Source organism: Rhinolophus hipposideros, assembly GCF_964194185.1.
Source record: "Rhinolophus hipposideros genome assembly, chromosome: 23".
Classification (NCBI taxonomy): Eukaryota; Metazoa; Chordata; class Mammalia; order Chiroptera; family Rhinolophidae; genus Rhinolophus; species Rhinolophus hipposideros.
Genome location: NC_138069.1, coordinates 16,504,282 through 16,519,596, shown reverse-complemented (window position 1 = coordinate 16,519,596; position 15,315 = coordinate 16,504,282). Strand labels below are relative to the sequence as shown.

The following is a 15,315-nucleotide window of genomic DNA, read 5'->3' as shown; positions in this document are numbered from 1 at the left end:
AAAGTTACTTTCAACAGTGTAAAATGACATTTTACTTCAAATCTGATTTTATTTTAGGGGGAGGGGCAATGGCCATTTTAGACTTAGATTCCACGTCTCCATTAGTATGAGCCCCGGGTGACCATTGACACACAGATGCAACATTAAGGGACCAGTTACACCTACCACCAGGATTCACCCTTTAAAATATGTTTATGTTTTAGAATATAAGAAGCATTAAAGTTTTGAAGGATCAATATAGACACAGGGCTAAGAAGAGAGGTGTCAAGTAAAGGAATCTTCAAAAGTCTAGTTTTAGGTCCAAACCCTAAATAGAATCCTAAAAATTCTGTGATGTATTTTTTTTCTACGAAGCTAATCCAAGGATTTAGAAGTCTGAATAATTTTTCCCTCAGTTCTAATTTAGGAATATATACATATATTCCTATATATAAAACAAACTTACCTTCTGTGGTTGTGTTACTATTTCTTAAGTGAATGAGTAATAAGTGATAATGATAGCAAAATAAGGAAGACTTTAAAAGGTCAAGAGTTCACATTTAAACAACCTTGTCCAAGCCTTTGGAAAGCAAACAAAACAAACTATGATGATTAGAGCTCAATTTCATATAGTGTCACCACTAAAATAACTCCCAAACTTTGTTGCATACCTTAAAAAATATTTTAAACTTTCTTTACAACACGTGTTTCAAAACACATAAATTTATTTGAAAATAATTCCTCTTAGAAGTAAATGTAAACAAAAAAGCTGAACTCACCTGAACAGAAGTGGCTTCATCCTTACCTCCATGAAAATCTATGGATGTAAACAAAGAATCATTTTTCTCACAGCTCTCCTGGCTGATGAGCGTGTCCGCATAGTTGGGCTGGGGGAAGATAAGATGACTCTTCCCCGAGTCCGCGGTGAGGGAGACTTCGTGGGAGTAGGTCTGCAGGAACGCCTGCACCCCGTCCACACCCACAAAGCTTGAGGCTGGCAGGCCCACTAACCTGTCGCCGGAAGTCGGAAGTAGACGAGATGTGTGCCACCTCCATAGCCTGAGCGCCAGCAGCACAACAACAAAGGCAAGGAAGACGCAGGAAACAGCAGCCACGGCCACCACCAGGTACAACGTGAGGTCCGAATCCTCAGAGTTGGCGGGATTCCTGATGTTGCTCAGGTCGGCCAGGACGTCTGGGATGCTGTCTGCCAGGGCCACCGTGAGCGTGATGGTGGCCGAGAGAGGGGGCTGTCCGTGGTCCTGGACCGCCACCACCAGGCTCTGCCTGAGCGCGTCTCTGTCCAGCAGGGCCCGCGCAGTGCGCACCTCGCCCGTGTGCAGCCCCACGGAGAAGAGCCCTGGCTCGCTGGCCTTGAGCAGACGGTAGGACAGCCAGGCGTTCTGGCCCGAGTCTCTGTCCACTGCCACCACCTTGGTCACCAGGTAGCCGGGCTCTGCGGAGCGGGGCGCCAGTTCCACTCCGCTGGAGCCATCAGTTGGGAGGGCAGGGTACAGGATTTCGGGCGTGTTGTCGTTCTGGTCCAGAACGAACAGACTCAGTGACACGTTGCTGCTGAGCGGTGGGTCCCCGCTGTCCCTGGCTGTTACCAGTAGCTGTAAATCTCTGATCTGCTCATAGTCGAAGGAACACAATGCATACAACACACCGGTCTCAGAGTTGATGGAGACATAAGAGGAGAGAAGTGTCCCCACGACGGTGTCCTCAGTCAGAGAGTAAGTGACCTGGGCATTCTTGCCACTGTCAGGATCATGGGCGGTTACAGAGAAAATGGAGGCTCCTCTGGCGTTGTTCTCCGGGATATAGGCTGAGTAGGAGGAACGAGTAAAAGTGGGCGGGTTGTCATTGGTATCTGCCACGCTCACGGTGATGTAAGTTTCAGTAGATAAAGGTGGGTTTCCTAGATCTGAGGCCATCACTGTGATATTGTACACAGATATCTTTTCTCGGTCCAAATATTTCCATGTCACCAATCTATAATAATTATCTATTGACTTTTCTAATTGAAAGGGTAAATTATCGCTTATGTAACAGACAACTTGACCATTCTTCCTGGAGTCTCGGTCATGCACATTCAGGAAGGCAATTACTGTTCCAGGAAGAGTATTTTCCAAGACCGGGCTAAACAAAGATGTAATGATCACTTCGGGTCTATTGTCATTCACATCTTCCACGAAAATAAGCACTTTGGTCCTCCCCAGAAGTGCCCCCACATCTTCAGCTTGTATTTCCATTTCATAAAATGCACATTCTTCATAATCTAGGCTCTTTGCTGTTGATATTTCCCCAGTGTTTTCGTTAAGCTGGAATAACGGAGATTGTTTTTCACTAATTTTCCAGAATTTGTATGCCACTTCTCCGTTGGCTCCCTCATCTGGGTCGCTAGCTCTTACAGTAAGCAGCCGGGTGCCCGGCGGCACGTTCTCTGGGACCGTCACTCGGTAAATGGGTTGAGCAAACACCGGGGCATTGTCGTTCGTATCCAACACTGTCACTTGGACGTGCAGTGTACTGGAGCGACGGGGTGCGCCGCCGTCGGAGGCGATGAGGACCAGGTGGTGAGCAGGCTCTTCCTCGCGGTCCAGGGCGCGCTCCAGCACCAGCTCCGGCTTGATAGTTCCGTCATCTCCAGTTTGCACGTCCAGGGAGAAGTGGTCATTGGGGCTGAGCTGGTAGCTCTGCAGTGAATTCAAGCCCACATCCGGGTCCACAGCCTCTGGGAGTGGATAACGTGTGCCAGGGGCAGCGATTTCATTAATTTTTACCTCCAGATTTTCGACCTGGAATTTTGGATTATTATCATTGATATCAGTGACTTCTATTTCTATCCCAAAAAGTTTTCCTCTATCCTCAACCAGGATGTTGATATTTACAAGACACCGCGCGCTCTGGGCGCACAGCTCCTCCCGGTCTATCCTGCCCGCGGTGACCAAGCTGCCGTTTCTCCGGTTCAGAGCAAAGAGCTGCGTCCTACCTCTGGAGACGATGCGGACTCCGTGCTTCGCCAGCTCTTGTGACTTCAGCTCCAGGTCCTTGAAGACGTTACCCACGAAGGATCCTTTGTCACTCTCTTCTGGCACTGAGTAGTGGATCTGTCCCCGCCCGATCTCCCACAGCGTGCCCAGGAGCGCGCACAGCAGGGCCAGCTCGCCGCGTCCTCGGTAATTCTTTGGAGCAGCCATTGTTCTTTCGCTACGTAATCCACTCAGAATCTTCCTTCGGTATATGCGTCCTGTTTACCTTTTTGCTGCAGCTATGGAGATCCTCTAATCGAAAGCCAGGAGTGTCCCAAATTTAGGGATGGAGTTTCGCTGCTGCCCTGCAGTTGGTTCGTGGGATCTGCAAGTCTTTGTGAGGTAGGAGCCCTGAGTATTTGGTTGGCGTTCGGTTGCGTTCATCTCCAAATTAGGTGAACAGCGGCGCTTAGAGTCCTAAACAGTTACTGCAACCATTTATATTTGTAATACTGTATGCTAGATTACTGAGAAAAAAATACTACTTGGTTTTTATAGTTTGTTTTGTATTTATTTAATTTGTACCTGAATTCATATTTTTAAATTGCCAAGAATCATGGGATGAAGTAAGGTTAAATTCTTACAAAGTATTATAAAATGATCAGATTTATTGGTTAGCATCATATTAAATCATTCACATTTCTGGAACACCTTTACTCTTTAAAAAATAAATTATTTGTTATACTCTGAGATTATTTTATGTATTATACTCTAAGCTTTATTGTAAATGTCTTGAATACATATTATCAAATAAGTAAGAACTCCATTTGTCACAGAAATTAATTCATTTATAGACTAAAATAGACCTATTGGAGATGATTGACTCAAAAGTTATTTTACTTGGTTTAAACTAATTAATCATTATAAGCTTTATGTAGAGTTTTTGCTTTTTAATTTTCTTTAAAAGTCTCATTTTAATTGCAAATTGATAATGTTTTCAAATCAATATTGTAAAATTTTAATAGTTTAAGTGCTTTTACTTTCAAGTTTTAAAGAGATTATGCTGTTTGGCTATTTTATTTAAATTATTTTTTTTCTATTTGAATAGAAAACACTTGAAAGGTACAAATGATTTTACAAGGAAAGGTAAAAATGATTTTACAAAAAAGTAAATCTACATCCTGTTCTTCCACCAATGAGAGATTATTGCATTTTAAAGCAGACCTAATTATCTTCTTAAGGTACACATATATTCTAAAGTTATTTTTACCTTTATTAGTACTTTCAGCAAAAGAACCACAAAAAAGTAAGGAACACATAATTATCACCAAGGAATTAAAAAGCACCAATACAAAAAAATGTCTCTTTTTTCCATAAGTTTGTAAAGTGGCCATTAACTGAAGCAGTTGCTAAGGGAAATCTAGCAAAAGGCTGAAACAATGTATTATCATACTCTGTATATACTTGTATGCATTTCAGATTAGCAATTTTGTCTAATATTTGAAGAATTCAACTCTATTTTGCTAGATTAGTGCAAGGCTTAAAAAAAAGGCAGTTCAAAACATTGTCTTTTCTTTGATAGAAGAACTGACAGAATGACTTAAATACAGATTAATTCCGCAAAACCAGGGTGCAAGTAGGGAGAACATGCTTTTTTCTTATGGTGAGCATAATGGATATACTGCTAAGTCAAAGGATTTTACACACAACACACACACATAGTACATTGCGTACAACTACAGTGTGTTCATCTACATAAAAATCCAGGTTAAGATATGTTATTCTAGGTGATTTTGAAACAAAGGGAAGAAAATATAAGAGACAAAGCATCAGATTATTATGGAAACCATAGCAGTTAAATTAGATAGTAAGAAAAGTATCTAATTTTAGCTTAACTTTTTTTTTGCTTTAAAGGTTTGTTTAAATGACTGCTTACTTTTACATTTACAGTATATCAAATGGGAAAAATCATCTATTAAGTGATAGGAAGAAAATTTAGGGAAACATCTCATTAGCTTTTATGACAGAGCTTATAGCATTCTTTAATGTTTCCCTTTGTAGAAAAACCACACTCTCACTGCTTTGTAAATCTGAGCCTGGTAAGACATCCCTAAAAGACACCTTATTGCTCCTACTCCAACAACCCTCCTTGAAGAATGTTATGACAGCTTTTTGACTGGCTACAATTTGCTTAAGACAACTGTTAAATTGGAACATTGTCTGTTTTCCTGTGAATATGGAGAACTGGGTAGACCACGAGAAGCAGGATATGTTTAAAGGAAACTCACCGGATGGGAAGTCGACTCACTGGAATTACACAGTGGAAATAAGGCCCCCGACGAATCGCCACAAAGTATGTCTTGTCCTGAACTCAACTGCTCATTACATTGCAGAAAATTAAATTCTGTCTTTCCAGTATGGGCAACGCACAGATTGTAGGAATAAGGTAAAGTCCCTTCACTGTAGTTGGGGGTAACCGCGGGTCCAGGTTTGACGCAAAGACCAGGCTGAAAGTAGCCCCCGGTGGAGAGTCTGGAGGAGCGTCTCAGATGTAGAGCGACCGCCAGAATCACCGCGAGGAGGAAAAGAACCGAGATCAAGGCCAAGGCCACAACCAGGTAAAACTGCAGCTCCGCCTGGGGGTCAGGGGGCGCGGGCCGGTCACTGAGGTCTGGCAGTACCTCTTGCAGGCTGTCAGCGAAGACCAGCAGCAGCGTGGCGGTGGCCGAGAGGGGCGGCTGTCCCCCGTCGCGCACAGCGACCAGCAGGCGCTGGCGGGCCGCGTCCCTGTCGCCCAAAGCCCGCGCCGTGCGCACCTCGCCCGTGCGCAGCCCCAGGCTGAACAGTCCGGGCTCGCTGGCCTGCAGCACGTGGTAGGACAGCCAGGCGTTGTGCCCCGAGTCCGCGTCCACCGCCACCACCTTGGTGACCAGGTAGCCCGGCTGCGCGGCGCGCGGCACCGTGTCGAAGAGCGCCGAGCCGTCGGGCCCCAGCGCGGGGTACAGCACCCGTGGCGCGTTGTCGTTGCGGTCGCCCACCAACACGCGCAGGCTCACGTTGGCGCCGCGCGCGGGCGAGCCCTGGTCGCGGGCCTGCAGCGTCAGCTCGAAGGCGCGCAGCTGCTCGTGGTCGAAGGCGCGCTGCGCGAACACCACCCCGCTCTGGGCGCTCACGGACACGTAGGACGCCAGCGCCCGCGGCTCCAGGTCGCTGGCCACGAGGGAGTAGGAGACGCGGCCGTTGGGCCCCAGGTCGGGGTCGGAGGCGCTGACCTGCGCTATGGAGGCGCCGGGCGGGTTGTTCTCAGGCACGTGGACCACGTAGGAGGGCTGGTGGAAAACCGGGGCGTTGTCGTTGACGTCGCCGATGTGCAGGGTGATGGTGGTGCTGGAGGAGAGGGGCGGCTTGCCCCTGTCGGTGGCTGTGATGGTGACATTGTACTCAGAGGTCTGCTCGCGGTCTAGAACTCCATCTGTCACTAATTTATACGTGCTTTTTGAAGAAGTGAGTAATTTAAACGGAACATCACCTTCTAATTTACAAATAACTTCTCCGTTGTGTCCGGAATCCTTGTCACGGATTTTGAGTAAAGCAATGTATGTTCCTATGCTGGTGTCTTCCATAATAAGAGCTGGTAGAGATTGGAATATCACTTCTGGAACATTGTCATTGACATCTAGGACTTCTATCTCCACGGTACATTGAGCAATCATTCCTCCACCATCCTTTGCTTCCAAAACTATGGAATATTCTTTGACTCCCTCAAAATCTAATGTGTTTCGAACAGTAATTTCCCCGGTAGTAGAATTCAGGTCAAACTGGGTGATCTGGCCTGACTCCGTGAAAGAGAAGGTGATCTCGGCATTGACACCCTCGTCCAGGTCGGTGGCCATCACCCGGAGCACAGTGGAGCCTGGGGACACGTTTTCCGGAAGGCCCACCCTGTAGAGCTCTTGGCTGAACACCGGAGGGTTATCGTTGGCGTCAGTCACTAGAACATGTATCTGCGCAGTGCCGCTTAGGGGTGGATCCCCGCGGTCCAAGGCAGTCAAGGTCAAGTGGTAGGACTTCTGCTCTTCCCGGTCTACAGGCATCTTCAGTACTAGCTCGGGGTATTTACTGCCATCTAATTTCTCTTTATTCACGAGTAAGAAATGATCATTGGGACTGAGCTGGTAAGTCTGTAGTGAGTTGGTCCCAATATCTGCATCATGGGCAGATCCTAAGATAAATCGTGCCTCAGGCTTTGTGGACTCACTTATTTGCAGCTCAAAGGAACTTTGCATGAATTTTGGCGTGTGGTCGTTAATATCCTCGATCTCCACATTCACGTGATAAAAGTTCAAAGGCCTTTCGGCAACGGCCTCAAATTCCAGAGCACAGACCGGCTTCCTCCCGCAAATCTGCTCCCGGTCCAGCCTGCTGCCCACAAGTAACTCCCCGCGCTCTGCGCTCACAGTGAAGTAAGGCTTCTCCGAACTGACGCGCAGATTTCGAGTCGGTAACTCCCCGACACCGAGTCCCAGGTCCTTGGCGAGGTTCCCCACCACCGAGCCCTCAGGCAGTTCCTCGGGAATTCTGTAGCGGATCTGCTCAGCCAGCGCCGGGCAGAACAAAGACAGCAGGAAGGGAAAGAGCAGGGGCCGCCTCTCAGCCCAGCCCCTGTCCCCAGCGCCGCTCGCCATCCCCTTGCTCCCCTGGGCTTGCTCACCGGCCTGGAGGCGCCGGATGACAATCTCTGTGTTGCAGATGTCCGGAGCTGGGAACAGGCTTTAGTTCCTACGTGGGGGTCTGGGTTTGTTCTTTTCCAGCGGAGGAAGCGGTGTAAAGAGGCTCGCTCTGTCGGGTGTCAGCTAGGGAAAGTGCACTGCGGCTGCGCGAGGCGCTGGCCTGAGCCAAGCTCTCCACTCTGGCCAACAGCGGCGCCCAGAGTCCGCACTAGGAAACTGCAGCCTGTGCTGCTTGGGTCTAATCAGCTACAGTAATTATAATAGTTTGCCTGACCGAACAATTGTTATAGTCTATATATTTAATGTTTAATATGTACCATTAGAAAGGTCATTATCCTAACTTTCCAGGTTTTAGGGAAATCGCATAGATTTAATACATGAACTCTATATGTTGACACAATTACCCCCAAATCTTCAAATCCACACTAGAAATAGAAAGATGACTATAACACACAGACTTAGCTAAAGGATCTCAGAGTACAGTAATTTTAAATACTTAATAATTAGCAATATATTGGATAAAGTTTTATGCTTCTTTCCTTCTTTCTTTTTCCCTTATTTTTCTTTAATTTTGGGCACCTCCACACTGATTCATTTCAATTTTTTTCAGAGCATTAGTAATTGTCTTAAAAAAGGGTACAACTTATACTTACCACCAAATACCTCTCTTCTTCCAAAATAGTTTCAATTATTTATTTACAGTAATATTACCTGATTTTCACTTCTGGTATCTTAATGAAGGAAATGATGTAGCCAGAAGAGTTAGCCTATCCTGTCTCCTTCCCAAGCACAATTATTTTCAAGGTTATAAAATGTAACATCAATCCTCAAAGTTACTAGGGGAATAATATTTTGCTTTGACACACAAAGTCTCTAACCATGGTCTATTGCACTGAGGCACTGGTTCCCTCAGTCATAACAGTCTGACAGTCATAACATCCCATGATGGCATTAAATAAAAGAAATGCTTCCTAGAAAGTTGATTTGCAAAAGCTCACTGAGTTTAGTGACAGTTTCTCCCCTTTACTTAATAATATTTTTTAAGCATCTAATAAATTGGGTAGGGAGATTTTCTTTTTCAAAATACCCAGTAACTACACTTCTGCTTGATAATGTGTCAGTAACATTGTCTTCTCCCCAAGTGATTGTACATCTGAACACTGCAAAATGTATGAAGTATGCACACACTATTGCATATTTCGTTTATATAGAAAATACCACCAAACAGAACACTATGATTAGATGATAGGAGAAAATGTCCACTTAATTAACACTCAAAAGGTCCCAGTAAACAAAATTACCTTGTCATCAACCCCTTCCAGAAGCTACTCAAGTGATGTATTGAGCTTCACACAGAGCTTTACACAAAGCTCTTACACAAATAATATACACAGAGTATGGAAGTAGTTAATTCCAGATGGGGTTATTTCTATCTGAATTTTTCAGCATACCCAATAAGTAACGTCTAACTACTGGTCTAGGACTTAAGTATGAAATAGTTGTTTCATAAAGCCACCATCGCAATCTGCTACTTGTAGAGCCCTCAGTCACACTTCACATGGCTGCACCACTAAAACTGCACATTGGAATTGTGTGGTAAAACATGTAACTGCCCATTTCTCAAATGCCACTTATAATACTTGAAAAGATATCTTATTTGACATCATATTTTGTTGGTTTTGAACAATGACCTTCAGTGTGGCATTAGATTCCATGTCTGTCATTGATATAGATCTTAGTGAAGCTTGACACAAACATTTTATTCTTCAGGCATTTACACAACCTTCCACCAGAACCTGACTTTAATGGATGATTATGCTTTAAATAGGTCAGGAGGCAATTAAGATTTTTCAAGACATCAAATTGAGGTACATGGAGGCAGAAGCTAAACAGAAAAAAGCTTCTGACTGAAAAAATCTTCAAAAACCTTTTATAGACCTGAGCTAAAGAATGCTGAGAAAACTTTTGCTAATCTAGTGCAATGAGAAAGACAATTCATCCTCATTTATAAACTACATGAATTAAGAACATCAACTGGAAAATAGATGGAAAGTATAAAAATGGGATAGTCCACTTACTCACAATCTTGTCCACAGATGTTCACTATGGAAATGATACCAAACCCTATGTCAATAAGTGTTCCATGTTAAAGTATCACCACTGAAATAAACCATTAAACTTGCTTTAGTTCTTTAAAGTTTCTTCAAACACTTGTTTCATGGGGTGGCCTGATGGGTCAGTTGGTTAGAACGTGTGCTCTTAACAAGGTTGCTGGTTCAACTCCTGCATGAGATGATGGGCTGGCCCCCTGCAACTAAGATTAAAAACTGTGACTGGACTTGGAGCTGAGCAGCACTCTCCACAACTAGATTGAAGGACAATGACTTGGAGCTGATGGGCCCTGGGAAAAACACGCTGTTCCCCAATAAAGTTCTGGACATACACACTGTTCCCCTTCCCCAATAAAATAAATCTAAAAAAAACCCAAACAAACAAAACTTGTGTCACAAAATCATAAAGAAATTTTCACAAAATAAAATCCTTCAAAGATATAAAGATTAGTGAATGACTGAACTCACCTGAATACTTTGGGCTTCACCCTTACATTCATGAAAATCTATGGATGTTAACAAGGGTTCATTTTTCTCGCAACTCCCCTGGCTGATGAGCGTGTCCGCGTAGTTGGGCTGCGGGAAGATCAGGTGACTCTTCCCAGAGTCCGCGGTGAGGGAGACCTCGTGGGAATAGGTCTGCAGGAAAGCCTGCACCCCATCCATGCCCACAAAGTGAGAGGAGGGCACACCCGCCAATACACCTCCTGAATCCTGGAGAAGACGTGATGTGTACCAGTGCCGCAGTCTGAGCGCCAGCAGCACTGTGACAAAAGCAAGAAAGACGCAAGAGACCGCGGCCACCGCCACCACCAGGTACAGCGTGAGGCCTGAGGCGTCAGAGTCGTGCGGGACCTCCAGGCTACCCAGGTCGGCCAGGACGTCCGGGATGCTGTCTGCTACCGCTAGGGTAAGGGTGATGGTGGCAGAGAGAGGGGGCTGGCCATGGTCCTGGACCGCCACCACCAGGCTCTGCCTGAGCGCGTCTCTGTCCAGCAGGGCCCGCGCAGTGCGCACCTCGCCCGTGTGCAGCCCCACGGAGAAGAGCCCTGGCTCGCTGGCCTTCAGCAGGCGGTACGACAGCCAGGCGTTCTGGCCCGAGTCTCTGTCCACTGCCACCACCTTAGTCACCAGGTAGCCGGGCTCTGCAGAGCGGGGTGCCAGCTCCACACCTGTGGAACCATCGGTGGGGATGGTGGGGTACAGAATCTCTGGTGCATTGTCATTCTGATCCAGCACAAATATGCTCAGTGACACGTTGTTGCTGAGTGGTGGGTCCCCACTGTCACGCGCAGTCACTCTCAATTGCAGGTCACGGAACTGCTCATAGTCAAAGGAGTGCAATGCATATAGGACGCCGGTGTCAGAGTTGATGGAGACATAGGAGGATAGAGGTGCCCCCTGGATGGTGTCTTCAGCCAGGGAGTAGGTGACCCGGGCATTTTCGTCGCTGTCAGGGTCTTGTGCAGTCACAGAGAAGATGGAGGCACCTCGGGGGTTGTTCTCAGGGACATAGATAGAGTAGGAGGAGTGGGGAAAGGCAGGTGGGTTGTCGTTGGTGTCTGCCACCTTCATGGAGATGTGAGTTTCCGTGGACAAGGGTGGGGTTCCGCCATCTGTGGCTTTCAGTGTGATGTTATACACAGGGAGTATTTCCCTGTCTAGGTTTTTTGCTGTCACCAATCTATAATAATTGTCTATTGACCTTTCTAATCTAAAAGGCAGATTTTCTGAAATAGTGCAGGTCACCTCGCCATTCTTCCCAGAATCTCGGTCTTGAAGGTAGAAAAGAGCAATTACTGTTCCCAGAGGAGTGTCTTCAGGGACTGAGCTGCTGACGGATGTTACAGTCACTTCTGGCGCATTGTCATTCACATCTAAGATGGTGATCAGTACTTTAGCCCTTGTCGTACGACCAGGACCATCTTGAGCCTGAACTTCCATTTCATAGTAGCCAGATTCTTCATAATCTAGGCCCTCTAAAGTTGCTAATTCTCCTGTGTGGGAGTTCAGTTGGAATAGCTGTAGAATTTTTGGAGTTATTTTCCTAAAAGAATATGTGACTTCCCCATTGACTCCGTCGTCTGGATCGATAGCGTTTACTGTGAGCAGTCTGGTGCCCACCGGCACGTTCTCAGGGACAGTCACTTGGTACTCGGGCGAAGAGAAGACTGGCGCGTGATCATTCACGTCCACCACTGTTACTTGGATGCGGGCGGTGCCGGATCGGGGTGGGTCGCCGCCGTCAGAGGCTGTGAGAAGGAGGTGGTGAACGGCTTCTTCCTCACGGTCCAGAACCCGCTCCAGCACTAATTCCGGATATTTTGTACCGTCGTCTCCAGTTTGCACAACCAGGGAGAAGTGGCGATTGGGGTTGAGCTGGTAGCTCTGCAGGGAGTTCGTGCCCACGTCCGGATCCCTAGCCTCATGTAACGGAAACCGCACCCCAGGAGCTATATTCTCCATTATTTTTACATTCATTTCTTCCGTCAAGAACCTAGGAGCATTGTCATTAACATCTATTATTTCCACTTCAATACTGTAAAGATTCATTTTGTCTTCCATCAGGATGTTAAAACTCACCAGACACCGCGCGCTCTGAGCGCAGAGCTCCTCCCGGTCTATCCTGCCCGCGGTGACCAAGCTGCCACTTCGCGGATTCAGCGCGAAAAGCTGCGTCCTACCTCTGGAGACGATGCGGGCTCCGCGGTCTGCCAGCTGCTGGGGCTCCAGCCCCAGGTCCTTGGCGATATTACCCACAAAAGATCCTTTGTCAGTCTCCTCCGGCACAGAGTAGAGAATATGTCCTGCCCAAGCTTCGTTCCGGGTCCCCAGGAGGATGGAGAGCAGGATGAATCCTCTGTAATCCCTGCCCCTCTGCCGAGCTGCCATTCTTGTCCGCAGATCTTGTTTATACCTCCTTTTGGGTTTCTGGATGCCAGTGTGTCCGCGCGGAGCCCTCTGTATTCGGGAAAAGAGCCCAGAATCCAGTAGAACAGAGGTCTGAGTTTGGTGCTTCTTGGAAAACTGTGTGTCTCAATCTGGCGTTTCTTTGTGTTGTAAAAGCTCCGTAGTTCTGGCAGATCTTTTGCACCATTATTCCCCTGGTTGGTGAACAGCGGCACTTAGAGTCCTTACTATGTTACTGCACCATATTGAAACAAAATAACTGATTTTTCAGAAAATTGTTTTATCCTTCAAAATCTTCCGTTTATATTTGTTGAATCTGTATATCTCTGATATCATTTTAAAAATCCATTTTAAGAAACAGATTGGTGCAACAATGTTCATGGATGAGTGTTTATTAATACCAGATGATTTTTCAAAATTCTTTAGTTTGCATTGCAATTTTGAAATAACTCGGGCACTGCCTCGCACTTTATTTATTACATACAGGGAAAAATTAGCCATTGCAGGTAAAAAAAGCATGATTTATTTTTTAAAGGTGTTTGTATACATAAGATGTCATATAAAAACTATTTACATCAGAGTAAAATAAATTTAATTAAATAAGATTGAACACATACTATGTTCTAGATACCCCCATGTAAAACTCAGATAGTCAAAATTTTCTTTAAAATATAAAGAGGTAATTTAATAAAGTTTTTGATTGGATGGCACCTTAGAGATGGTTTAGGCCAATAACTTCATTTTAATGATTTATAAAACGAGAGGGAATTGTCGTATCCTCGACTATATAGTAGTAGAACCAATGTCATAATACAAATATCCTCACTCCCAGTCTTCTGAGAAGAAAAAGGGAATCATCATTTGCCTTGATTGGTGCTTTATGCTCAAAAAGTGCCATTAGGTGAGAAGCCAAGTAGCAATGATAAACTATAGAAGCAATTCATTTTGTACAGAAGGCTGAAATTTGCAGAGGTCCTACTGGCTGTGGATTCATAAAAAAGTGGGTGTTGGCTTGAATGCTTCTTTTCATTATACAATTCAAATAATCATCCTGCCTTATTCCAGAATAATTAGGAACGGTGGGTCTCTAGACAGCCTTTGAGCACACATGCAGGACTGACTGAGTGGACCCTTAGAAGTACTTATTTCTCCACTGATGTTAATAAATGAAATTCAGTTGTTGATAGATTTGAGGTTACCCTCACCTGGTAGAAATAAAACAAAGTTCCTTCCACATAGTTGCAAGAGAAAAGAGAGTGACCACCTCTGGAATGAAGAACTAACAAGAAATAGCCTTACTTTGTAAATTATTTGAAGCCCTATGGGAGTAGTAGCAAACAGCAGCAGGAGGAGAAACCAGAAGTAACTTAAAAAATGCTTAGCTTAGTTGGTGAGAAGTTTCTCACTAAATAATCTATTTCTGCTCTCTGTTGACATCGTTCCAAAATATAGAAAACATTTTGAATGAAATGCTGTTTCAATCTATCAAAATAATTTATAGTTATGTTTGTTTTCACCAAAGAACTTTTTGTTCAAAGGAACCAATATGAGTGTTACAGATTAATTCCATAAAGAGGAGTTAAAATACTATTTGCTTAGTAATTTTAAACTTCTTGTTGATGTATGCGAGCATATGTTCATCAAAGATCATGAGTACTTGCAGACATTTGCAAAGAAAACTTTCATGTTTGGATACTCTGCCTCCCAATATCGTGATCTTTTTTCTACTTGATTCTTGAAAACTCATAGTGTCATCTCATATTTGTCTCTTATTCTATTTCTTAAAAGTCTCAACATTATTTCATAATGACCTGTATGGTATGTAGCACCTTCTTTAGAGCTAAATAAATAAGATCTAGGTAAATGAAATTATACGCATATTCTGAACATAAATAATGCTTTAGGGAGTAAATGGCTACATTATCTCTTGTATCAAGTTTTCTAAATTATTCCACAACACAAAATTAAATATTAAGGATCTCTACTAGACCACCACAATATGTTTAACTATAACATAAGCCTACTATGTTAAGTTGAAATAATTTTATAGTTTTAAAGGGAGTATGTTATTACTGATTGAGTCATTGCAAAAGATCTTGATCTTCATTTGTTTACTTGCATTAAAAAATTCTAGGACAGCCGGTTAGCTCAGTTGGTTAGAGCACGATGCTCATAACACCAGGGTTGCCGGTTGGATCCCCACATGGGCCATTGTGAGCTGCGCCCTCCACAACTAGTTGGAAACAACTACTTAACTTGGAGCTGATGGGTCCAGGAAAAACACACTTAAAATAAATAAATAAATAAAAATAAATTCTATGCAAAGCCTATTTGACTTCCCAGGCATTGAGTAATCTTCTCTCCTTTCTTCATGGAAAATTTTTAAGTTGAAGAACAATTTGTTTGGAGTTCTGTTTAGGTTTTCATTCCGAAACAAAGATGTAGGTATTTTTCAATGATTCTCTCTGAGATTTTACTCCTTCCCCTTTGATAACAGCCACCTCAACATAAATTTGATCAGAAACTGGTAGTTTTCACACATGATAAAATAAGCCTAATAATTTGGTAAACTTTTCCCCCTGATGCTTCAAAATTCAGTATATGCTCAGA

General features: G+C 44.5%; 2 protein-coding genes across 2 annotated transcripts; both read right to left on the bottom strand.

Annotated features, from left to right (window-relative positions):
* Positions 1–674: 674 nt before the first annotated feature.
* LOC308491432 (protocadherin gamma-A8-like) lies at positions 675–3,227 on the bottom strand (the record flags this gene model as incomplete). The annotated part of the gene is given in 3 exon segments (XM_081035014.1): positions 675–707; positions 713–745; positions 747–3,227. Coding segments are annotated over 3 exon segments (2,502 nt in total). The 5' UTR covers positions 3,183–3,227.
* A 2,000-nt stretch (positions 3,228–5,227) lies between these two features.
* LOC308491428 (protocadherin gamma-B4-like) lies at positions 5,228–7,797 on the bottom strand (the record flags this gene model as incomplete). Its single annotated transcript, XM_081035009.1, has 1 exon — positions 5,228–7,797. Exon 1 carries the CDS (start codon positions 7,637–7,639, stop codon positions 5,228–5,230), a length of 2,412 nt encoding a protein of 803 aa, XP_080891135.1. The 5' UTR covers positions 7,640–7,797.
* Between the last annotated feature and the right edge of the window lie 7,518 nt (positions 7,798–15,315).